The sequence below is a fragment of the Cibotium barometz genome, chromosome 28 (genome assembly GCF_041138505.1).
Source record: "Cibotium barometz isolate CiBa-2024 chromosome 28, ASM4113850v1, whole genome shotgun sequence".
In the NCBI taxonomy this organism is placed as follows: Eukaryota; Viridiplantae; Streptophyta; class Polypodiopsida; order Cyatheales; family Cibotiaceae; genus Cibotium; species Cibotium barometz.
The window spans coordinates 29,456,769-29,483,471 of record NC_141073.1 but is presented as its reverse complement, the minus strand read 5'-3'; the positions used below and the strand labels follow the sequence as shown (position 1 = coordinate 29,483,471).

The 26,703-nt window shown below is 44.8% G+C and overlaps 1 protein-coding gene across 1 annotated transcript in view; it reads right to left on the bottom strand.

The window, feature by feature from the left end:
- Nucleotides 1–5,909: 5,909 nt before the first annotated feature.
- LOC147622721 (BTB/POZ domain-containing protein FBL11-like) overlaps nt 5,910–26,703 on the bottom strand; it is a 49,127-nt gene continuing 28,333 nt past the window's right edge. The window contains exons 8-9 of the mRNA XM_086822348.1: nt 6,521–6,589; nt 5,910–6,403 (exon numbers count right to left, since the gene is read on the bottom strand). Coding sequence (XP_086678474.1) covers nt 6,523–6,589 — 67 coding nt within the window. The 3' untranslated portion in view covers nt 5,910–6,403; nt 6,521–6,522. The remainder of the gene's footprint in view (nt 6,404–6,520; nt 6,590–26,703) is intronic.

Sequence of the window (26,703 nt, the reverse complement as noted above, 5' to 3'; positions counted from 1 at the left end):
GTACATACTATAAGGGATATCTCTCTACTACTAAATCATACGAGGTCTATAGTGTGAACTCGACTATATGAGTTGGTGCTATAACTATGCCATAACTATAAAAAAGCAAAACGGCTATCATACAACCACTTTGGTTTAAAGACTTTAAGCCACTGGTAGTGACATATCAACTATAATCTCACCAACTATGCTAGTGGCATAAGTGTAGAGGTGTTATCCTACCATATCATCCATATCCAGACTAGTTGAGCTCGATATCTTAACAGTCCTCCTCAAGCTAAACTGCATACTCTTCACTCCAATAAGCTTCTAAACCTATGAAGCTTACATGTACCTGATGCCTACTGAAAATAGAGCAAGTCAAGCTATGGTGTGATTAAGCTAACCTAAGGTGGGTGGTGCCTAAGCATACTTATAATGAAAAATTGCTAAATTAATTAAGCAAGAGACTTAAGAACAATTAGGTTATAAGATTGAGACTTGTACTCATATAGAGGTTTAAGAGCTTGTTTGATCTCATTGCTTGAAAATGATCCCTTTTACATGAGGGAGGTATAATTTGTCTTAATAGCGCATGTGGGATATATCTAATTTGCTCATGTGGCAACATGCTAGGTTGCTTGACTTTTCTACTCACTCCCTACTAACTCATGTGCTCTCTGGCATCACATTTCTTAACACACCTTCCTTTGTGCCATATTTTAGGCTACTGCAAGGTGGTTGGATGCGAGGATTACAACTCCATACCCCCGATGCATAATTGCTACTCTCAAGTGGTAAGGTTGGATTACAACATGCCATCTCCCCTCTAGTGCTGCCGGGACCTTATACAATGAAGAACATGTGGCTAAAAGGGCTTGACCCAATTTGATACACAAAAGGAGAATGGATCAAATAACCAGTTGCCACAAATTCATCACATATGGGTTGTAGCGCACAATTCGACATGCATTCTTGGAGCTGTAGGTTTACTTAGTGATGGACAATGTGTGGCTAAGAGGGTTTCTCCAATGATTGTGGGTACAAGGAAGACCAAGAAAATGAAGTTTTGGCCACAAAGAGGGAATGAAGATAAGGTTGGGGTTAGGCTAATGAGAGCTGAGAGCTAAGCTATGGAGGATTTGGAGAAGGTCAAAGAGAGAAAGGGGGAGCTCTGATACCAAGTTGAGAAACACAACACATCAAGCTATGGTGTGATAAAGCTAACCTAAGGTGGGTGGTGCCTAAGCATACTCATAACGAAAAACTACTAAATTAATTAATTAAGAATGGAAGAAAAGTTATAGTGAAGTATCTTTCGAATCCATAAAAGACCCATTCTTGGAAAATGTGACCTGAATTCTCCTCCTTGATTTGTTCGAAACTTCTTCAACCTCTTTCCTGTTTCATTCTATGCCATGCTTTGAACTTAATCTTTAGCCATGTCTTGAAGAAAATACACCCACATTTTCCTACTAAAGGCATCAATCAATAACAAGAAGAAGGAAGAACCACTCACTAAAGTGGTTAGCATTTTACTAGAGAGATCTGCATAACGAGCCTTTGTACTTAAGGCACAATTAGGTTACAAGATTGAGACTTGTGTTCATATAGAGGCTCAAGAGCTTGCTTGATCTAATTACTTGGAAATGACCCCTTTTACATTAGGGAGGTAGAATTTGGCTTGATAGCTCATGTGGGATGAATCCAATTTGCTCATGTGACAACATGCTAGGTTGCTTGACTTTTCTACTCTCCCTACCAACTCATGTGCTCTCTTGCACTACATTTCTTAACAATGCCTTCATGAATTACTATCTCGGAAATCCACACAATGGAAGTAAGTGTAGATTAATCCATATTGGAAGAGGCGATGAAAAAGGTCATCATATACAATGGCTACGAAGAAGAGACCGGCTTAACTTCTCAACTTTGATTGTCTGTGAGGGTTTTCAAAGAGATGTAGACGTAAACAAAGTGGTTCAATTAGAGGCGTACTAAGAACATGTAGGAACACCTAAGGAATAAGGTAAGTATTCCAACAGTGTAGAGGAGAAGCATAGTCTAGAAGAAGCGCAAAACCTAGTTTGAGAGTATCAAGAACACTTCAAAGATAAATTGAGAGAAACAAGGAATCGTATATGGACACCCAAATATGATTTTGATTGACCAAGTAGGATGAAGTTTGAAATTCGAAAGTTGGTGGTTAAGGATACAAAGGAATACTTCAATGGATCTTTGAAGGAATCACAACCTTTCCTTCAAAGAATAAATTAAACACCACCTTGCTAGAAGGAATCATATAAATTCCTTACACTAATATGAACCATACTCCACTACAAGTGAAAAAGAGTGTAGACCTTGAGATATTGATGGGCTTGTAGGATTTTTATCCATAGTGGTTTGACTACCAATTGTTACTGTGTTTTATAGTAATGCAAATCTATGGAGGGACTTGAAAAAGGATTTAATCAAAGGTAGTTTACACGTGTGAATGGGGCAAATTGTGGAACCAACCCTAGAAAGAAACCAAGCCATAACACTCCTCATAGTTTAAAAAATAGTACATTACTACGAGGGTGGCGAGATTAATGCAATGTTATTAGTGTTTCACAAGGTCCAAAAAGTCACAACAATCTTAGACATTGATCAACTAGTGTTAGTATTATCACCAAACATTGATAGAAGATTTTAGGATGAAGGAGATAAATTTGGTTGTGAGATTGATAGATTGAACCATAACAAGAAATCTTGGGGTCTTGCGAGAAACAAAGATCAAAACCTAGACTTTGGAATGATTTTTTGCCCTACCTTTGTGGCAACCATGATCATGTGATCTAATCTTAGGGTGACCATATATGATGTGAGAAGCCAAATTGATATATTTGTATCTTTGGGACTTTTCGATGATTTCTCATCTAGATTGGGTTTTCTATGCATGAGGATTAGGATTTTAAACTCAATAAGGCCCAATTAACATAATATGTAGTAATTTTTTAAAAAATATATGGACTCTACTAATAAAAAAACCAGTGGAGTAGTGAAAATGAAGAAAAACCAAGATTCTTTTATGATTTTTTGTCCACCTAAAATGTAAAAATATCTTAGATTTAGAAGCTAATGTATGCAACTATGGATTATAAATGTATCTAGCTAGTCCTAGCGTGGTTTGAGGAAAAAAAAAACTAAATAAATGGATTCTCATAGTAGATCTAAAGTAAAATAAGAGAAAAAACAAAAAAACAAATTTCTTATCTTTTCTGTTCTTCTTCTTCCACCTTTCAAACCATATATAGGAAGTGAACATGAAAAGCTCAGCGCGAGGAAGGGTGCAAGGATAATATGCATGTACGATGTGTTTAGCTTGGAAATCCTCATGGTCCCGGACTTCCCACTCTTGAGCTTACATATGGCCCTTGTGACATTAGACATCGTGGGTGAAGAGAGAAGATCTAGCTGGCTAGGGGATTTGTGATGTATGAAAGGTGGGCTGATTTGGGGCATCATAGAGCCCTTGGCCATACCCATGCCATGTGACTACGCCAGTGTGATGGGGGTGGGGGGCTCCTCTCCTTTAGCATTCTATGCCTCGAAGCTGTCTACCCTCAAGAAACACCTGTAGAACTCCTCCCTCTCGACCAAGAATTCTCGCTTCTTGGGCCTCCTGGTAAATCACCTAGATCTTCATTGTGCTTATCGTGTTGTGATGACGACCCTTGCTTGGTTGCACGCAGTAGGCTCTGCACTCCTAATGTTTTGGGGTATGTATCCAATAAAGGCTTGGTTTTACTGATGGGTAGGTGGCTTGAGCCGACTCATGTAGAATAGTTAAGAGTTGGGTGGTGGCATTGGCAAGGGGGGTGGTATATACATCAATGGCAAAGAGGTAACACCATATGTGATCCTTGTAGATGTTGTCAAGATCATGGTGAAAGTGCACCTTCTTGTAGGAGGGTTGTGTGGGATATGGCACCGAATGTGGGAGATCTAAGATGGTGAAGGCAATATATGTATGATTAACTCCGATTGAGAGGGGGTATGATAAAATCCTATATGTAAGGGGTAAAGGCTGAGAGCCCATCAAGTAGTCCATTGTACTACTTCCTCCTCTATGTGGAAAGCATGTGAATCATTTAGATTCTGGCCATCTTGACATGTTGTTATATATAATCAAGCTATGTGTTGTGCCCATGACTAATAATGATCTCCCTGTCGTTGTGAGTCCCTTATCCTTTGAGGTCTTGCGGGTGCCCATCTCTATAGAAGTTCATACATGATGGTTGAATCATGGTCAAAGCCAAATGGATGACATTGGAGGCTCTGTGTCCTTGCATTGAAGTCACCTACAACGAGAATGTCTCCTTGCATGGAGAACATCATGATGTCGTAAAGTGACATGAATGGGGAGAAAGGATTGTTTTCCAAAGGAGTGGGTATATGAACCTAAGTGGTGTGAGTAAAATGACAATTTTCATTCATGGGCGCGTCAGTTCACCCTAGCTCCATAGGTCCAATGGAGGGCAAAAGGCTACAACCATGGGATTGGACAAGGCTAGGCTCAACCTATAGATTTAGTTTAAGTAGAAAAAGGATCAAACATTGAAAAGTGGACGGACAGGTGGACCCGAGTTGTGGGTACTTTCTCAAAGAAAACAAACTTGTGTTTTAGAACAAAAAAAACTTGGGACAAGTAGTTTAGTTTGGCAATCATAAATAGGGATAGAATAAAAACTTTCATAATCAAGGAGTCGAGACATCTTGTTGAGCTTGAAGGAGCTACTCGATGCAACCTGCTTGTGAAAATTATGAAAGAAAAAAGCATGCAACAATCCTTTGATGCGTAAGGATTATTGGATTATTCTAGTTAGACTGAGAAGAGTTGATGAAATAGCTAAGCATTAGGACTTTAGGATATGAGGCCCTGAGTGAGTCGCTCTACCTTAGTGTGATTCCGTTGCCATAGATAAGAGAGGTAGATGTCTCATAGAGCCTTTGTCACAAGTCATACATTATTACAAAGATTAGAGATATCTAATACTATACCTAATAAAGTTGAGATACTACATACTAAGAGAGCATTCCGAGAGGTGAGATACCAAACATACATGTAGCATTGACTTCTTTGTACCTCACTAAAGAGCCTCGATTGACACAAAACACAAATGAGATATACCAAGATAGGAGCAGTGCAAAGCCAACGGTCCCCAGAAACTGAGTTGTAGAGAAAGATAAGCGGCATTAGATAGAATTAGAAGGCAAAGGAAATGGCAATGTGCCAAAGAATGTAAGGTAGAGAAACAATCCATCAGTTCTAGGACTTCCCTCTCGAAAGAGTCCATTAGCTTAAGACCACCCCCTTTGAGGCGTAGCATTTAAGGGAACTACTAGTGAAGAAGCCCACATGCCACGTGGTAGGTTGGCACCATACACTTGAGGAGTCCTCCAAAAGAGTGCATAGGTCTCCAGAGAGCATTCCTTGTTGAGACCTAGACCTTTCACCCACAAGCTCCAAATCTAAGCAACACAAAGAGACACCACCATACGTAATGGATGAACTCGATCCATGAGACAACACATTATGAGTTCGGACACATGAGTTTCTTCTGCTACCTACTATATTGTACAGAAGGCCTATGCAACATGTTGCACCTAGTAATCTTGTTCTTCACACGAGATTGACATCCACTTTACTCAAAACATTTTTTTTGGCGTTATAGACCGTTTGGGTTTTTCGTAGACACACACACACACACACTCTCTCTCTCTCTCTCTCTCTCTCTCTCTCTCTCTCACACACACACACACACACACGCGCGCGCACGCACACACACATGCGCACGCGCACGCGCATTCATTCATGCGGGTGACGATGCACACTTGAATAAAGTGTTTGTAGCCCATGATTTGGCACCAAAGAGATACACAACTTATAAGAAGATAACCATCTTGCCGGTGAAGCTATGTCATCAGAGATTTTCTATCCTGATCTCTTGAACAAGATACATAGTGGATTGTTTGGGAAAAGTTCCTCAATCTAAAGGCTTCGTTACCTAAAATTAAGTTTGGGAAAATGGCGATCCCCTATTAGTACCATTGACAATGTTTGCTTTTTCATCGATAATAGAGCACACATGCCAAACATAATGCACCCTTGTGCATGCATACTACAAGCTCAATGCAAGATGAAATGACTATCATCTATCATATGTAAACCCACCTGATTGAAAAGATGAACAAAAATGGCCAATCATTGATTTGGATGATCTCACAAGCGCTCATTTACAGTGGTAGTTTTCTGTTGGATATCATTCCACTGTAGCACGATAGTATCCTTATGGCATTGCCGTATAGAATCATTGAAAGAGTTCCGCAAGGTTGTACAGCGAGTGAGTGTCAAAGTACTCAGTGATCCCTTCTTGTCAGCCTAAGGAAGAAAAAATGTCAACTCAATTTATTACTAATGTTTGTAAAGGCTTAATTTAGTCACATGGGCATACATTGCAGTAACTAGAAAAGAAAGCTGCTTTGTTAATAAACTTACACTCAGTGTGTCATATCCTTTAGCTGTAGAGTCACACATATCGAGACACAAATCCTGTAGCATTGGCAACTGACCAAACAGAAACAACAATGATTATGCAGTCAGCAACAACACTCCATGAAAGTGTATAAAATCAAGAAATTGTGCAAATGTTGACGTATGAAATTGCATAGCCTTATATGCTTTGAAAGAATGTAACATTGCAGTCTTGGTTTACATGATACTAGGTAAAAATTTAGTTGTCTTAATAGTCAACTGCTAGATGTGTGAGTACCCAAGTTAAGCATACAAGCGCCAGTTAAAATCTCACTAGCCTCATGGCATATTGTACTCAGTCCATCTCACTTGACCCTGTATTATTGTTAAAATATTATCGATATGCTTCTCGGCATCTCCCACTCGTCACTGTCTTGCATTTAATAGGTTGTTTGCATACAATAACAAGACACACACACACACTCTCTCTCTCTCTCTCTCTCTTCCCCCCCCCCCCCCAACCTATCACCCAAGTGTGGTAGATTGGTTAGCTCATGGAGTTGTTATTCAACATGTCCCTTGTTTGAATCTCACTCCCGTCCGATAGATCACATTTGGTCTCTTGGGATTGTTCCTATGACGTTAAAAACGCTTCTTCTTTCTTTCTCTCTCCTCTCTCAGTGGGCTAGTTGTGGGTGTCATTGCATTGCCTGAGGATAGAGACAGGGAGAGCCATGCAGATACCTCATGAGGAGAGGATATACACTATGTGCTAGCGGGAGGTCTAGTTAGAGGAGCACTTCATATGTAGGTGCACCGTATATTATGAGATTTGAAGGAGGTTCCACAGTCTCTTCAGAGAGGGGTTTGGACCCTTCTCCAGGATCATGGATTACCTAGATCAATGGTGCTTAGACTTCTTCGTCAACTGATTAGCGAGTCAAGAACCCGTGGGAGACATCCACCCTGGTCTCAGGCGACCTATCACTTAGTTCTTCCGACCACAAGAGGACACTACAACAGCCATGGATGACATACCCACAGCCTCATCGAGCCACACGTTCGGGAGTGCCTGACCTCCCGCTAGACCCCACTCTGGTGTGATTCTAGATCGGGCCACGACACTACAGCTAGCATGAGGTCCCAAACTCCCTGGACCTCACCAGCAACACAGACATCAGCCCCAGCTTGAGGAGATCTTGGAGGGCACAGAGCCACCTTCCCACGCCCAACGACTCTACAGAGTCTTCTACAGGCTAACTGTAACAATGCGGGCATCCATGTAGATACATTAGTTTGAATACTTATCAAACAATGATAAATTTTACACTGACTGAAAGCTATCCCCTCGCAACACATCATTGGGGCCAGAACAGGCCACCCCCCCCTTAGGAACAGCTTCATTCCAAGGAGTATTTCTATAGTACAACTATGAGCGTGCTTAGCACCAGATTTCCAATACATGCGTGCAATCAATAAAGATAACTTATCAAGAAGTTCACTTCTCTTGAGGATCCTTTACTGTACCATTGTTTGAACCATTCTCCCCGCTTGGAGAGACTTCTGAGAAACACATGTCTACTTTTTGAGTGAACTTTGCCTTCACTTGAGGAGTCTTGCAGCCTTTTCGTTTTGAAAGCTCTTCATAGATCCCTTCCTTACTTCCTCTAAGGAAGCCTTGTGTGAGAAGCCACGGCAGCATATAGTCTTTGAAGGGAGAGATTTGTGTAGCATCAGCTTCATTATCATATTGGCTTTTCCTGGACTGCGTTGTTCACAGCCTCAGTATTTCCTTCCTTTTTCTTGCTTTGCATTGGTTCACAAGTAACTTATGATGCTCTTGATCACTAACCTTTTCGTTGTAGGTATCTGTTGGCCACAGCCTGTGACGTTTTGGCCACACTATACCTTGCAACCGGGACTGACGGCCGGGGTACTGTATAGCACAACACCACAGACATAGCAAGAATGAAACGGCACCTGGCAGCTTGTTCAATACCTGTTAGCAGGTACAGCACGAACAAAACATCCAAATTCAGCAAGTACAGGTTTAGTACTTGGTGGCTGGCACAACTGGATCGGGTACAGCCCATACGGTTTCAACAGGTAAGGTACGTCAAGTACAGTACGGGCAAATGCAGCAGCTACTACAACCATCACCTGTCGACTGAAAGTAAAGAAACGGTACGCTGAAACGATGAAGGGCATCGCCCACGAGCCATCAACCTGTTGTGTGTTGATCATAGAGAAGGTGACTTGGTTGACCACCTTTTATGCATACAAGCTTATTGAGCCATATAAAAATGGAAGTTTTTTCTATTGGGGGTACATCCGGCAACTTTGTGTGTCGATCATAAAGAAGGTGACTTGGTTGACCACCTTTTATGCATACAAGCTTATTTACTGAATTTTTAGAAAGCCATATAAAAATGGAAGTTTTCTCTATTGGGGGTACATCCGGCAACTTCTATACGTCCTTTCCACTAGTCTTTAACGCCAAATAGAACACATATGATGGCCAACCTTAATAAGAGTACCCAATATTATTAATAGTGTCCAATGTCCATCCATATTTAAATGAGTGTGAACTCAATAACTTATAACTTGGTCACCATAATAATGTCTCCCTTATGGCCTCTTCTCACAAGTTTTAAACCCTGTAAATTGCCATACATTTGTCAACCAACAAGGGCACTCCACTGGGGATAGGCAGCATGCGGTGCCAAGCGTCCTTGGCACTACCTATCCCTTAACACATCCCAGCAGGCTAGACACAAAAACATGTCATTCTCTAGCAAAAATCCTCTAATGCGTTCACATGTATCCAAGATAATTGTACATACATGTGTAATGAAAATCCCCGTTCTCAGTACTTGTACTATTTTGGGCACTATGGAATTCCTAGAGTCCTTTTCCATAGAAACATGCCCAGTTTAGTGACATCTTGGCTTTTTAAACAGTTGACCGCAGCTATGATAGCTCCCTTGCAAGAAAGCAAGGTTGTTCTCATCCAAAAGGATGAGCTTGGATCTAGTCATACTAGAGTCCTCAAATGAAGGCCATCCAACCATAAACAGTGACTATATACCAATTAACTCCCAAGTGGACATCTATCACACTTTGCAGAGAAAGAACTGGCCTCAAGTCACATGTAGAACTCACTAATCACATCGTGACATCAGTGAAGCATTTCTTTGGTTGTGGAGCCTCTTGGAGTAATACTGAGTCTCACACAAGCCTTACTTGAGTGGAACTCTTAGGTTAATATCCAGTCTCATAACCATATACCCAAGCCACTTCTAGATATAGCCAAGATACCAGAAAAATGACTGATTCAAAACAAAGCCGCTACATAAAACAGCTCCACTTGGCTATATAGAGAATTCTTGTTCGAACCATAGTCACAAGAAACGTTTCGAGGTTTTATTCGTTTCGAGGATTTTGGGTTTTGTTTCGAAAGGTTTCGTCCCTCGCCTAAGAAACCATGAGGTTTCGAAAAATCAATAATTTCATGAAGTATAAATACCTAAAGAACTTATAGTAGCCATCTAAAAACATAGTGTAATGATGAAAAAATGGTATCTTCTCACACATCTCGGGGAACCATCCTTATTTTGGTGAGGCATTATCGAAATTTTGCTTGATTAGATGCCACAAATGGTTTAATCAAGGATTCTTAAGCAATTGAAGAAGAGAAAATAGAAATTGGGAAAGATTTAAGACATTGAAGAAAGAAGAGAGGAGAAGAAGCGAAAAGGAGAAGATGAGCAAGGGAGGAAAAGAGCAAGGAAGATGAAAAGGAGAGAAGAAGAGAATGAAGGAAGGAGGAGTAGGGGTGAAAGAAGTAGTAGAAGATGAAAAAGGGAAGGTGGGAGGTAGGAGAAGAAGAGGAAAGGAAGGTGATGAGGAGGATATGGAAGAAAAACAAAAGTAAAAAAATCCCAAAAAATTTGAGAAAAAGTAAACCCGAAATTTGGGCGAAACTATCGTACTGGAGAGGTTTTGAGGTTTTTAAAAACTATTTCGAAGTTTCGAGGTCTCGAGATTTCGAAAGCTAGAAACAGGTTTTTTGGTTACTATGGTTCGAACATTCTTCCATCAAAACGATGTATAACATTTTGAATAATACTTTAGGACTTGGCTTTAAGCCCTTGTGACAACATTAATCTTGCATAGACATGTAACAAGGAAAATAGCCAAAAATATTATTCATTATTAATTGGTCACACCAGTTGGTTATCTAAAACCAAAAACTTAAGGTACTTTCAAGAATACTACATGAAGCTGATTTTTTTATAAAAAGGATACAATATCTTGAGTTTTATATAAACCCATGTAGACATGCTCTCAAGAGCTACCAAGCTCTTCCCGAGAAAAATATGTTGGTCCCTTGGGAGTGGAATCCTCTTCACCACCAGCTTGAAATGGTTGTAGGAAATCGAGCACTCATCTTCTCTTGCATTGCCTTTTGAAAAGCTGGCTTGTTTCCTTGTTTTTAAAAGCTTTTCCTATGGATGCTCTTGTGCCTTCAAAAGCATTTGCTTCCTAAGAGTCACATGTACTCATGAAAGTCTTGGTCTTCTTTGAAGCACTTGCTGGTTGATTCACCTCAATGTGCACCTAGTAGTTTGCGGGGGCTTGAAACTTGATGAGTGAATCTTCCTTATCTTTTGGCTCTTCAATAAATATCCTCGTGGAAGTACGAGATAGCTAATAACCCTCTTCTAACAAGAAAGCAATGGCTACTCCTCTTGGATAGCCCTTTTTGCCTGGCCAATAGTCTATTGTACCATGATGAGTTTTTGTATCACTTTTGGTCTCATAGAACCATTGGGCATTTTGAAGACGTTTAATATAACTTTCTTTCTCTCTCTCCCCATGCATGAAGTGTTCGGCACGAAGATCCTCATGGTTTTTGGCCCCCATTCTTGCAAATCTCTTTAATAGGGCCTTGTGTGAAGGCTTTCCACATTCTTGGACCACCAGCACCATTGTCCCTATCCATAAAGTAGGAGACCCCACCGACCCCAACAACTACACAACCATCAGGATAGGCCATACAATGCCCAAGATACCTGGGACAGTTTGGGAGGCCAAGATTTGTGTCTCAGCAGAGAAACAAGGCCAAAAAGCCACCGGCCAGGCAGGCTTTAGGAGGAACTACTCTACTTTGGATAATATATTTACGCTCGGAGCCATTATTGAGGAGGCTGAGGGCATGGAAACACAAGGTACACTGTTGTTATATTTCAATTAGGTCCCCCTCTCCCGGCTCCTAGATTGCCTATAGACACTTCACTTTCCATTAGATATGGGGAGTGATGGCCATATAGAGGCCGTGACTGGCAGGGTATGGGCACTAGGTGGGCTCTGAGCGACCATCAGTAGCACGATCAGGTTCAAACAGGGCTGCCAGTTGTCTCCTATATTGTATGGGTTATTATATATTGAAGAGATCTCATTGTTCGTGGACAGATTTGGAGGGGCAGGCTCACGGCTATCCCAGGTGATAGTGACCATTCTGCTTATGTGGATGACATGTCCTGATCTTTGACTCTATGGAAAGACTATAGAGACACTACGATGAGGTTGGGACACAGAGCAGCAGGCCAGGCAGGCTTTAGGAGAAACTTCTCTCGATAGGCGAGATCAGGGAAGAGACATGTATTGCTGCTGTGGATTTCCGCAAAGCCTTTGACTCTGTACCCCGATAGTAGGGCACTTGCAGGAGAGCCCCATGAGATGATCTCGGGTGTGATGGCAGTACTTCGCCGAGTACATGCACCCGGTGGACTCTCAGGAGATATATGTAGCACTAATGGCTCAGTAGGGCTGCCAACTCTCACCTACACTCTTCAGTCTATACATTGATCAGAATGCAGTCTTTGTGGACAGTTTTGGAGGCAAGGCTCACCATTGGAACAGACACTAGTGCCAACATTGCTATAAGCCAAAAACATTGTCTTGAGCTCAGATTCAGCCAAGGGTTTGCAGAAACACTGGGCTGCGTTGGACAGATTTTGCATGGAGAGAGACCTTACGGTCAATTTGGGAAAAACTAAGTTTATGGACTTCAATGCATCTGATGTGATCTACCTCACAATTACCTTTCTCATATAGACAGCCCCTAGTGGACATTGTGCATCAATATGTATAACTTTGAGTTACTTTACATGCCCCAAGTTTTGCATGACCACAATTGCCACTAATTGTTATGTACCTAATGCTAATCCTCCAAATTAGGTCCTAATCTAGGCAAGGTTGGGGAGCCGTGAGATTAGGGACGAGGCTGCAGGAAGGTTACAAGTAGCTAGGGTTCATTATTATTTATAATCCATGGTTAGTGGCTATTTGTGATTGGATGGTTATTTAAGCGGCAATAGTCGCTATATAAGTGACTTATGGGTTATTGTGTGGAGACTGTTGTACTTGACTTTGGTCTGTGCTGCCTGGATGGGTTATTGTGTAGATAGACTGTTGTACTTGACTTTGGTCTGTGCTGCCTGGACCAAAGTAGTCTTACTCTTGCCATGGACATGGCAAATCACACGCGGTCTTGCCGAGGGTCCCTTAGGACAAGTTCTCGGGGTATGGCACACCAGAGTTCACTAGCTTGGCGTGTGGGGAGTGGAATCTTAGCCCCTAGCTCAAGGGAGATTTTGGATGGAATCTACGGTTGGGAGATGAGTTGGCCCGCACCCTTCTATGTGCTTCTAATGTTGTAGGTTTAGCTTGTGTATCAAGTGATCTTATGGAGGGGGCTTTACAATTGGCATCAGAGAACCTAATCATGGAAGTGAGAAACCTACAAGGTTTACTTGTCTTGCATGCATTGTCAAAGTCACCCTATCTAGGTATCTCTCCATCCTGAATCTATGTTTTGATCTTACAAAGAAGTAGATACTTTCCTCAGTTTACTGGCAAGATGGTTCATGTGGATTCTGAGAGAGAGAAAGAAAGACAAAAAGATATATTAAATGTCTCCTAAAGACCCAAGGGGCCTATGAGACCAAAGTGATACAATAATGTCCATGGCATATCTCATCATGGAGCGGAAAATACCGGAGTGATAGAAAATTGGCCATGGAAATCTCATCATGGAATACTAGGAACATGAAACATGAGAGAAGCATCAACCTCCAATAGAAGGTATACCTCTCCAAAATATCAAGCATGGGGCTAATGAGTATGGCCGAGAAGTCTCCCTCCCCTACGCCAAGTGGAAAGGTAGCTCGATGGCGATGGAGCATGTCTTGGATCTAGAGCTGATGAGGGGATCGTGACCGACGTCCAAGGGGGCCCAGGGGCGTCGCACACGTTGGAATGTGGACGCCCGATTCAAGGTAACTCCCCTCTGATGAGGTGGGTCTAGAGCAGTCCAAGGTGAGCCCACATGACTTAGGTCTGGAAGAAGATGGTGATGATTGGCTAGTGAGGGAGGGATTGAGGAGGCTAGGGTTGAAGATCTCTCAAAAAAGTGTCCGTGTCTACAGAGCTCGAGTAGGAAGACCCCTAGCTGCCTGGGATGTCTATGACCTTGGAGAGTGGGCCGCTCTCTCAAGAGGAAGATAATGAAGTGGAGGCTTTACCCAAAGAGGATTGTTGACTCAGATTGGGCTTTTAGGGCTAATTTTGCTACCAACGACCTCTTGGACTAACATTTGACAAGCAATCTCCAACCATGATTTGTATCAAACCTATGGACATTAGATCTCTAATGTATCCAAATATGTATCACTTGATAAAACATCTGTGTATCTAGCATTGTATCAATCTCTAGGCATTAGAACACTTGCGGTATGGGGGATGTTAGAGACAACACATGTTCTCCTGCTATTTATCATCGTACGGGTTCCAGAGTCAAAGGGTAGCGTCTAGCCATAGCGTGTGAACATTCCTTGTGAGTGTACTAATATGTACTAGTGTGTTTGTGTGAGACCCCTTAGGATTAGATATTATGCAAGTGTGCAGGTGTGTAGGATGCTTCCTTGGAAAGAACTAGTCCAAGTTTGATTGAGTTAAAAGATAAGGCTTTATGCCTATAAAAGCATGTATTTGGTGCAGGTTTGAACATCAATCAATCATTCATTGAGTCGTGCAAATTTAAGTAGCATTATCTATCTTTCTTTGTTTTCCCTCTATCCACACACCATGGATCCTTTCGATCCACCATAGCCTAGGCTGCTAATCGCATAATACCAATTGCTCTCAAATGTGAAGATGTGATCCAGGGTGGAGAAGGTCCACATGAATCCTGCCTTGCCTAGCCCCTCTCTCTCTCTGCAAATGAGCTGAGCTCTATCTCCACCACGGATCCATATGCATGGCCGATCATGATGGTCCTATAGTTATTGGGCTCTAGAGTGTCTCCAGCTTTGTGTATAGGTGAGATGATAGTCCTATAGTTATTGGGCTCCATAGTGTCCCCAGCTTTGTGTATAGGTGAGATGATGTGTGATGACCAAGCGTGGGGAAAGCCTTCCACCCGTTCCCCGCCGTTAAAAATGTAAGCCAAGAGGGGTGCAACGGTGTCAGAAGCATGTGATAGGTGCTCTGATCTAATCCCCTCATGATCTTGGGAACAGCCATTTTAGAATTTCCGGATGGCCCACCATGGTTGATGTGAAGAAAGAGAATGTAGTGGGGTGAGGTTCAGGGTACTCTGGGAGTGGAGGCTGCTTGGGAATATGGTAAAGTGAGTGTGCATAAGTGTGCTAGATGTTAGGATCTGTGCACAAGTGTGCCAAATGTGAGGGGACTCCTTCCTCTCCTCCACCTAAGTGGTTAGGCTGTCCTGACTATCTTGTATAGCATATCACGAAGTATCTGGTGCAAAGTAGCAAACCGCCACATGTATGTATCTGGTGGGTGTAAGTTGTAGCCTAACCCACATGTACCTGGAGTCCTCATCCCGCCTGACTATGCTGATCATTCCCTGAAGGTGCTTGTTCTTCTTTTATGACTACCATACTCCCTTGAATCTTTGCCTCTACAATCTCGGTAAACTCTTCCATGTGTGAGATCCCCCTCCTCCTTGACAGCGCCTTGACATTCTTTGAGCTCATATGTAAGGCATTCCACTTGCTCTTTCAGTCTGCTCACCTCACTGGAGAGCTTCTCGACCTGTAAGGCATGCATGGGCTTCCTTCATTTCCCCCAATGCTTTCTCATAGGAGTCCTCTTGGATCCCCATTATGTCTCAGATTGCCTTAAGGCCATCTTTGAGTAGTGAGTCCAGAACTGGTTTCTCCATGCATGCATTCAGATGTGTTTCCATCTGACCGATGAGACTGTTCACCCGCTTGGATAGGCCATCCCAATTCCCTGACCTTAATAGCATTCTGTTCAACGAGGTGGGCACAGTTTCAGAGCCCCATTGAGAGAGAGAGGATTATATTGCTGCCTTGGGGGCCTCAATAAGGGTGGGTGGGGAAAGGGGACAGGAAGGAGGGGAAATGAAGTGAGAGAAGGGAAGAGGGCACAAGTTCGAAAAGAGAGAAAGAGACAGGGAAGAAAGAGAAGGGAAGAGGGGGCAGAGAGGAGGCGCAGGTTCGAAGAGAGAGAAAAAGGCACACATGTGGCAGCAAAGAGAGAGAAGGGAAGACGGAGCAACGAAGAGAGAGATGGCGAAACCCTGATTTGCACAAAAAATTGCAAAGCCCTAATCTTGCACAATACAACAAATGGCAAAACCTGAATTTTGCACAGCAGATGGCGAAACCCTAATTCAGAAAATGGCAAAACCCTAATTCAGCAAATGGCAAAACCCTAATTCAGCAAAAGGGGAGGAGAAGAAGAAAGAAGAAAGAAAGTTGTATTAACATCTTCAAAAGGCCAAAATGACCTATGAGACCAAACGGTTACCTCATATCCATGAGGTACATCATCCTGGGTACAAAATAGTAATAAAGAAAGACAACAAAAATCTAGAGCTAGAAAATCTGATATGGGTCCATGAGCTGATAGCTCTCAGATCACCCTAATACATCCCTCATGGGCCGCTTTAACATGGTGCTCAAGGTGGTAAAACTGAGCCGGCGCGAGAAGGTCCTACGATGATGGGAGATGATGGCCCAGACCCTCCTGTGGTGGCATGGCCGTGGGTGAGGGCCATGGGGTCTGGGGCGTCAAGCTCTGCATAACTCAGCGGCTCTCTCAAGTGTCACACCTCTCGGCCGAGCTCCTGCACTAACCTGTGGTCCGGGTACGCTGGGTGGATCGGCCCTCGGAGTGCTAGTATGGAAGAAGTCGATGAGAGCTCTCTGTGCTGGTCCTCGAGCAAGTACAATTGATCTAGATCTCAGTAAGGACTCCCTTTGTTTGTGGGGCTCTAGAAGAAAAAGTCCCAGGCATCTCTGATCCGGGAAGTCCATGATCCTAGAGACTGGTCCGAACCCAGCTCGGAAGAGGCAGTGGAACCTCCCCCGAATCTCATAGTATACAGAGCATCGGCATATGTAATGATCCTTTGTCTCGGGCTCTGTGTGATAAGAGCTGGCATATCCTGTCCTCTAGTGCGGCCGCCCTGGGCCCATATCTAGCAGTCTCCACTCTCAATTGGTGGGACAAGGTGCAGATCTGGCCGATCACACATCTCAACCCAAAAGATAGGTGTGTGTCCATGTAGCGTGGGCGGATGATGAAACCATCCTCTGTTAGGCATAGGAGGTGATCTCTGTAGATGGCCATCTTCCTCCCCAGTGGACGACTAGGTGAACTCCATGTACTCTGAGTATCCAATTTGACAATGTGCTTCCTAATAACCATGTTCCGCTCTATGCAGCTGAAAGCAAATGACGGGGCCTCTATGCTGTACTGGAACGGGGGGAGTGCCTCCATCTGCATACCGTGCATGCCAAACCAAGTGCCTGCCTGTGCACACCAGCACTTTGTATCTCCCTCGATTGTCAGCTGTCTCGAGGACTCCAAGGCTAGCCGGGGGTATCTATCTAGTGGAAGCTCCCATAGCATGTGCAAGTATGTCACTGTCTAGAATAGAGCCTTTGTTACTATCAATGCAGCCCCCATCTCTGCCTGTACAATCTCATGTGGCACTGACGGCTTACTCCTAATCATGCGCAGGATCATCGCCACTAAGGGCCTCTCCATTGGCTTCCACCCATCATATACCTCCTTTGTATCTGTCTCGGTCGGCTCTCTCCTCTGTCTCCTCCTCTGGTATAAGTTGGGACCCAGATGGGGGCACCATACAATAGTGCAGGTGTAAATTGAGTATAAAATAGCCAAAGGTTCGTCCTCGGCTCCTGAAATTGTATCTGTGAGCATTGCCTCTCTAGCGACCCAAGGGCTGCATATCCCCTCATGAATCTAGCTTCGGCCGCCTTCCACATCGAGAACTGAGGTCCGGCAAAAGTGATCCCAAGGTATACTTATGAGGTAACATACTCCAAAGGCTCTCCATTGTATGTAAATTGTCCTGCAGATCTACTTATCCGCTATGAGGAGGTGTTAAAGATCATGACCTTGGTCTTTCTAAGGTTCACAATGAGGTCTTGGTCCACGCAAAAGGCCCGTAATGCATCCAAATGCCTCTGCAACCCCTCTCGTGAATCAGAAAGAAGAACAAAATCATCTGCATACAAGAGGATCGGTATCAAGACTCCTGCTAAATGTGCTCCTGGTCCTCCTTGTCTGTCTATGTAATCCGAGATCTCGTCAATGTATAGACCAAATAGAGTAGGAGACAAGGGTAGCCATGCTTCCCCCTGATAGTGTTGTGTATGATCTCTGAGTCACCTCCTAGAGACCTTACTCTGCCTGTGACTGACTCATAGAGTGTAATAATCCCCCAAAGAAGCTCTGCTAGCACTCCCATATCCTAGAGTCTCCTCATCAGTTTGGCCCGTGGGACGGTATCAAATGCTTTGCAAAAATCCACAAAGCAACACTATATCCGATGCCCGTCAGCTCTCCCCTCCTCAATGATCCCCCGTAGTGTAAAGATATAATCTAGTCTGGAGTGCCCTCTCCTGAAGCCTGCCTGCCCCGGTGCTCTTAGTCTCTGCTCCTCGGACCATCTACTAAGCTCATGCACCAAAATCAAACCATAAATCTTAGCCAAGGTTCGACCAATCATGATAGTCCTGTAGTTGCTGGGGTCCATGGGGTCACCTGCTTTCAAGATAGGTACAATAGTATTCGATGACCAGCTAGTTGGGAAGCCCTCACATAAGCTGGCTGGGAAGCCCTCACATAGAGCCTTGTTAAACATGTGAACCACTCAAGGGGCTAGCATGTCCCTAGCACGAGAGAAATACTCGGTGACGAGTCCATCATGATCCTGTGCTCTCCCAGTCTGCATCCTGTCAATAGCGTCTCTCACCATGCTCGGGTGGAAGAAGGAAGAGTGGGGGGGACGAGGTTCGGGTGGATGAGGGAGAGGTGGCTACTCGGGGGCACGGTAGAGAGCGGTGGCATATGTGCACCAGGTGCCAGGTGAAGTAATCGGAGTTGGCAGGCGATGATCCTGCAAGATCCTCCAAGCCTCCTTACAGTCCCTTCTCAAGCAATAGCATGTATAGCTCCAGCTCAAGCCTAGCTAGGTATGCTCTTCTCTTCCTCCGTGTCAGACGTCAAAAGATCACTCACGCCTGCTGGTGGTGAGTGGTAGATCCTAGCACCACCTCCCGCTGTAGATGGGCTCGAGTATCACGACAATCCTCGTCATACCAGTTATTCTGAGGGACAGTCCCTCTTGGTGATGTAGGGGTGGCAGTGGACGTATGGAGGCTGGTTGCGAGTTGTGTGGTAAGTTGTTCAAGTGGGATGTGGGGGTCGAGGTCGGAGAGGATACGGTAGACATGATGAGAATAGATGGAAGAGGTCTCTTTGGTGAAGTGGTATCTCGGGCGGTGATGGGGCAAAGCAGGTGGTTGGGTGGTGTATCGGCATGTGAGGGAGAAGGCCAGGTATGCATGGTCAGCTGCAACACCGATGGGGCAAGGCAAGATGGTAAACTCCGGAATGAGTGGGATCAGAGAGGAGGATCCCATTAGATAGTCCACTGTACTAGCTCCATGTCCGAAGGGGTAGGAGGTGAAGGAGTTGGATCCAGGCCATCTGGCTCAGCCATTATAAACAGCTAGCCTATGAGCCCCGCCGAGGCTTAAGAGATACTCTCCATAGTCTGTGCGGGCTGCTATATCCTGTGTTGTCTGCTCCAGATCCGTACCCACCGCGTCAATCTCCCGGTACATGGGATCATCTGTCTCAAAGAAGGATACCTGTGCACGTGCGGTGCGGGCATTGAAGTCTCCAGCCAGGAGGATGTCCCCTAGACTCGAAAACTTCATAATGTCATCATAAAAGGGCAGGTACGGAGACTCTCCATGGGTGGCATATTTAAGAGTGGAGGGTGCGGGCATTGAAGTCTCCAGCCAGGAGGATGTCCCCTAGACTCGAAAACTTCATAATGTCATCATAAAAGGGCAGGTACGGAGACTCTCCATGGGTGGCATATTTAAGAGTGGAGGGTGGAAAGTAGCACACTGCAAGGTAGATATCCCGAGCCCTCTCTGTCTCCCACAAAAACAGTGCGGCCTCATCCCATCTGACCACCTGTATCGAATGTTGAAGCTCCTCCCTGTATAGTAAAGCCAACCCTCCCGACCCCCGGGTACCCCCTTCTGTGCGTGGGTGTGGGCGGTGAACAGACTCCCATCTGTATCCTCTCACCTCTTGAAGCCGACTTCCCGGGCACTCATGTGTCTCTGTGTATAAGACCAAGTCTCCCTCTAAATGTCTCCTCGAACAGACCTGCATCTGTCCTCAAGGTGCCATTGCAGTTCCAAACCACAATCTCTAGCTTCGTCTCATAGGTCTCGCACCGTCATTGGGCACGTCGCTCGGTGATAATCACCCTCCCATCTCTGTACACTGCCCATTTCCCTGTCTTACATGCATCCAAGATGCGTGCATGCACTCCCTCCTGTGTGCCACCTATGCTAGTGTGAGATCGTCTTCAAGGTAAGTCTTTTCTCCTTCTAGTGCCCGCCTTTTGGTAAGGAATGCTTGCCTCGCCTCCAACCCCGCAAACTTGAGGATGAGTGTGTGCCCTGTGTCTGTGGAGCTCAATAAGGAAGAGGCCTAGGCAACGCTGGTCCTGGAAGTCAATGATCCCTACGAGTGGACCAAATCCCTCACGAAATAGCCAGTGAAACCTCCCGTGGATCTCATAGTATACTGGGCAGCAACATATGTAATGCTCCTCCGTCTCAACCTCTGTGTGGCATAATCGGTAGATCCTCTCCTCTCTGGGTCTCCGTATGAGCTTCCCAACTCTGAAGATGGTCTCAACACTACCTGTCTCCACTCTGAGGCAATGGGATGAAACCCATATCTGGCCAATCGCAATCCGCATGGCATGGGACATGTGAACACTCAAGTAGCCTGGCTGCTGGATGAATCCATCCTCAGTGATTGAGGAAGTGATCTCTGTACAAGTGCATCTTTGTGGCGGGGAGCTCCAAAGGTGTGATCCATGTGCAATGGGTGTAGAGGTTGAGAAGATCTAACCGGATAACCCGGTTGGTAACTTGTGAGAGAGCCGGAGAAAAGGGGAGTCCAAACAGTACTGAAGGGGGAGGTAGGCGGTCCATGCGAAGCCCATATACTGCGAACCAAGTGGAAACTAGTGCATACCATACTCCAGAGTGGCCCTCAAGTGCTACCTATCTTGAGGACTCCATGGCAAGCCTCAAGTACCTGTGGGGATCCATGTGACTGATGCGATGGAGGTATGTGACTGTCTAGAAGAGTGCATCCACTACAATCGGGGCTACGGCAAACTCTGCCCGGATAATCTGGTGTGGAACTAATGGTTTGCTGCGGATCATATGGGAGAAAATCATAACCTGGGGCCTCTCAACTCGCTGCCAATCCTCATCGGATAAATCTCGCCCCCAAAAGGCTGCTCCATACATCAAGGCTGGTGTGACGAGGGTGTCAAAAAGCAAGCCCTTCGTCATGGGCTCCTGGAAATGTGCCTGGAAGCACTGCCGCTCAAGTAACCTCAAGGCTGCATAACCCCGTGTCACTCTGGCATGTGCTGCAGGAAGCATGGTGAAGCGCGGGCCACTGAAACTGACAGCAAGGTAGACATAGGATGAGACACAGTGAACCGTGGCCCACTGAAAGTGACAGCAAGGTAGACATAGGATGAGACAATCTCCACGAGATCCCCTCTATGTGTGAAGCTCAATTTGGATGTGAAGGGGCGAGAGGTATTGAAGACCATTACCTTGGTTTTACCAAGGTTAACACAGAGATCCCATTGAGTGCAAAAGTCCTGTAAGGAATCCAACTGTCTCTAAAGCCCCTCGGCTGAGTCTGAGAGGAGGACGATGTCATCTGCATAAAGTAGTATGGAGATCAATATGCCTGCCAGTGTGGCACCAGCCCCGCCTGATCCACAATGAAGCTCGAGATCTCATCAATGTAGAGGCCGAAAAGAGTGGGTGATAGAGGGCAGTCCTATTACATAACTTGAGGATTTGATTGTCTAGCCTACCTATACCAGGGATCTCCAAGTGATGTAGCAAGATTCTCTCATCCTATCCTACCAACAATCAAGTGTACGCTACTAGTCTACCTTGCCAGATTTTTTAGGTCTCTCAACAATCCCATATGGAATACTAAGTGCACACGAATGTTGCAAAGTATTTGCAAGCATTTGGGATCTTCGTTGAGCAAGATGTCTATTTTTTTGAGCATTTGGAATTTTTTTCTCGAGGGAAGGGGGGGGGGGGGACATTTCGTACCGTACAGCATCGTACCATGTGAACCGTATGGTACCAATAGGTTCGTACCGGTACGAGAAACAACCCTGGCGCAGGGTCACCAGTGCGCAGCACGTGTGTGCATAGTAGGGCAGCAGGGATGCAGCACGGCAAAGAGCAGCAGGTGCGCAACAAGGGCCACCAACGTGCAACGCGAACAGAGGAGGTGGGGGAGACTGCACAGCTTCACGCCATGAGGGAGAAAGAAAGAAAGAAAGAAAGTTATATTAACGTCTACGGAAGACCCCAAGGGCCTATGAGACCAAAAGTAATACAATGGTACCATGGATATACTGAGCCATGGAAAACTCAAAGAAAAAGTAAAATGAAAAACATCTGACTGAAAGACTCCTAGATGATACTGAGTAGAAAAAACTAGAAAACGTATATCAAGTAGATCCATGTATGTTGATCAGTTGAAGTGTTGCCCTCTCCTCATATCAAATATCTCCGCCATGGAGCAGTCTAGAATCGAGAGGTCGTAGAAGCGAGGAAGGCGCCTCCGATGCCGAGTAATAATGGCTCTAATCTGGCGATGGTAAGAATGTCATGGTCAGGATCCTGGTGGGCGTGGCCGACAAGCACGACATAAGACGACTGCTCTATCAATGGTGACTCCCTGGGAGCGTGGGTGGTGTCCTGATGGCCCTATGGAGGAGGTATCAGGAGGTGTGTGGGCTGGGCTGCTGATGCAGGTGCTGAAGAAATCTGTCTAGGTACATCATGAGGGTCTCTTGTCTGCCAAGAGGGTCTCTCTGTGTCTCCTGAGCTCAAGTCGGAACAATCCCAGGCATCTTTGATCCTCAAACTCCATGACCCTGCATAACAGCCCAAAACCCTCTCCAAAGAGGCAATGATATCTCCCTCGGATCTCATAATAGATTGTACATCCAGCAAATGTAGTGCTCCTCTGTCTTTGCCTCTTGGTAGCCTAGCTGACAAATGCGGTCATCCGAGATTTGATGCACATATCGCCCTGTCTCAATCCGTAGCTGGTGTGATGAGGTCCGGAACCATCCAATGGCACAAGGTATCCCATGTGATGGGTGTACACCCATGTACGCCTGGCGGGTGATAAAACGATCTAGTGAGATGTGCAGAAAATGGCTCTTGTAATGAGCCATTTTCGTGCCTAAGGGCTCCACTCTGACGATATCCATCCTAATCACGTGGTTCTACTCTGAGCGGGTGACACGGTTCTTCAGAGATAACGAGACAGACATTATCTTCGTTTGAGCAACAACAGACTCGACATCGACATTCTTATCGTTCACAACAACCTTTTTCTTCGAATCAACATCAGCAACACAAGCAGCAACATGAAGCTTTCAGAAGGTCTCCCCTTGAAGAGCACTTAACCTCTTCAAAATGGACTTCTCTAGTGGCTCGAACTTCCGACCCTGGTCGAGCACTCGGTCGTGAAGACCGCGATGATGGACAAGTTTTCCCTCGTGAGCCATGCCCTTCTACTTCGCAAGCCTTAATACCCGCTGCACAAGCTAAAGATTTAAGAAATTATGGTTCGTGTGTGACAACAAAAGCACACAACTCCTCCGGCCGTGATCCAGGCAAAAACAATGGCCTCGTCACCGCCCTTACAAACTGAAGTCTTTGTCTCTGACCAGAAAATCAATGCAGTGGTGAATGAGAACCTTAAGTCAACTTTGAAAACTCAAGAACTTACCTTGAATGGTACAAGGGATACTGAGGACTCTTACAGCATGACTTCAGTCGCTGCTTCTCAAACTCCACCCAAAAGCCAGTCTTGCAAACCTCATGCGCTGACAACAGATGAAAACCAAGTGTGTGGACGTAAAGAACACGAGAGGAATGCTTCCCCCCTCTGCCATCGAGAATGATCTCCATCCTACCCTCACTGTGAATCGGTATGGTGGAATTGTCACCAATGAAAATGCGACCTGACTCCCATTTAAGATCCTGTAAGAAATCACGGGAAGAAGTCATGTGCCTAGAAGCACCACTATCAAGAATCCATTCCGAGCATCCCTGGCGGTGAAGCCAACTACCTCCTCACTCGAAGAAGATGAAGCATCTCTGTCAAAAATCTCCCAAGTGCACAAAGGCTAGAGTCTTTGCAATTGAAGCTGAAGAATCAGCACTCTTCTCATTTTTCCGCTTGGGACACTTCCTCCAATAGTGGCCTTTCTTGCCACAATCCTTACAGGTCCGCTCGGCCTTCAGTTTCTCACGGTCTGAATCGGGCTTCTTCTCAGAGACTTCCCTTTGTCCTTGTTGTTGTGACGGCCTTTCGACCACTGGCCAGGCAAGGCCTCAGAAACCCTGTGGAGGGTTCGTAAATTGCTCTTCTTGGTCCAAGACCATTGACACAAGCTCCTCCCACGTGGTGCTGAGCCTGACACTGGGGAGTAAAATACTGAGTACTAAGAGGGCAAATGGAACAACAACGTCCTTGCAGAAGTTTCCTTTCTGTGCTCATTCCATAGTCACATGGGACGCGAAATGGGGATCGGGAACGAGGACGGAAAAGATTGAGAATGCCCATTCCCTGTGACTATAGAGTGACATGGGACGGGAATGGGAACGGGAAGATGCTGCCATCCCCAACATTCCCGAGTCTAAAAATGCCCATTCCTTCTGACTATGGCTCATTCACATATTCAACATGCCCAATCACAATCTGCATTGAAGACAGTATATATAAAAGGAGACTTTAACATGCTTCTAACCTTTGCAATTTCACAACCATTGTCGACTTCGAAATCCACACTCTCATCTGGAATACCTTGTGCTCTCTCCAAGGAATTTTCGAGCAGTGTCTCAATGATATGGTTTCTCTTAAAACTATTCTTTTTCATCTCATCTTGATATCAATAGTATATTAAGGCATTGAAAATAAGTTGATATATGAGTCAATACACTCTTCAACCCACGAACATTTTTCTTCCATATAAGAACTTGGATTTTAATATAGCATAATAAGACTCAATAGAACCATTGGTGTCTTGGTTGGCATGTGGCGAATTCCTCAATGCCTGCACCCATGTTTATTTAAAATCACAAGATGGAGATCAAGTATTAGCATATTTACAAATGACATACAAGTATCCTATCAATTAATGAAGACGATCAAGAACATACCAATGCGTGCTTCCCAAAAGATAGAAAAGTAATCCATGAATTTGTCTTCATGTAAAAAGTCGGACTTGAAGTCAACGACCATTTGCTGACATCATAGTGACGGAAAACGCCTGAAACAGCCGTTTTTTAGGACCCAAACGCATTTCGGAGTAGATAGAGGATTGAAATGCGTTTCGGTCACTGAAACGGCTGCCCGAAACGTTTCAGTTAGCAAAGAAAACGTTTCAACTCATCATTTCCTATAATACCACATGTTTCGGAGATCTTTCCATCCAAATCAACATGAACTAGTAAGAAAATATCACACTACAACAACTGATATCCATTTTATTCCCCTTTTATTCTTATAAACCATAAAATTCATGTCATAATGGGATCTCATGTGCGTACAAACAATCAAGAACTTTTAACCCCTCCCCTCCTTGCTGAAATGGCGTTTCCGTTTCCGTTTCGGCTCTTCTCAAAATTTTTGTTTTCGTATCCGTCCTCGTTTCCATTTCCGTTTCCTCGTTTCCCTCAACTTGGTTAGCATACTTCTATTGTTTTTGTGTACAATATATCACCAATGCTTCGCATGTTCTTGATAACACCAAGGTGTCTAAACATAGAAGCTCTTGTGCTTGACTTGAAGCTATCAATGCTTGGCACCTTAATAGAGTTCTTAAGAATTATTTTATGGTGCACTCTCTTTAAGGATGTGGGTGTTTTAGATAAGCATTCCTCTCCTTGTACAAATGCTTGGATACAATGCCATGGGATATAAATGTATCAATAACACCGTAGGGTGATTTCTTACAAAGACTCAAGCTTCCAACTCAATTGTTTTAAATTAAATGTGGGACTTTCATGATCTTGAACGTTAAGGTATTTTGCCATTTCTATTTCCAAATCATTACAAAAAGGATGCATCAATATGTAGAGTTTCTAAATAAACTCTCTCTCTCTCTCTCTCTCTCTCTCTCTCTCTCTCTCTCTCTCTCTCTCTCTTCTCGTTTGTACTGAGGCTCTCTCTGCTCGCCGCCCTTAGTCTCTGCGCCCCTTTCGCCCCTGCCCGCCTGTTCATCTTTGCTCGCCGTCCCTGTTTCACTCTCTGCGCCCCTTTTCGCCCCTGCCCGCCTGTTCGTCTCTGCTCGCCGCCCCCGTTTCAGTCTCTGCGTCCCTTCGCCCCTGCCCGCCTGTTCGTCTCTGCTCGCCCCCCTTCGCTTTTGCACCGCCCTGCTCAGCCCGTTCACCCAGTCGCCCCCCCGTTTCAGTCTCTTCGCCCCTTTTCGCCCCTGCCCGCCTGTTCGT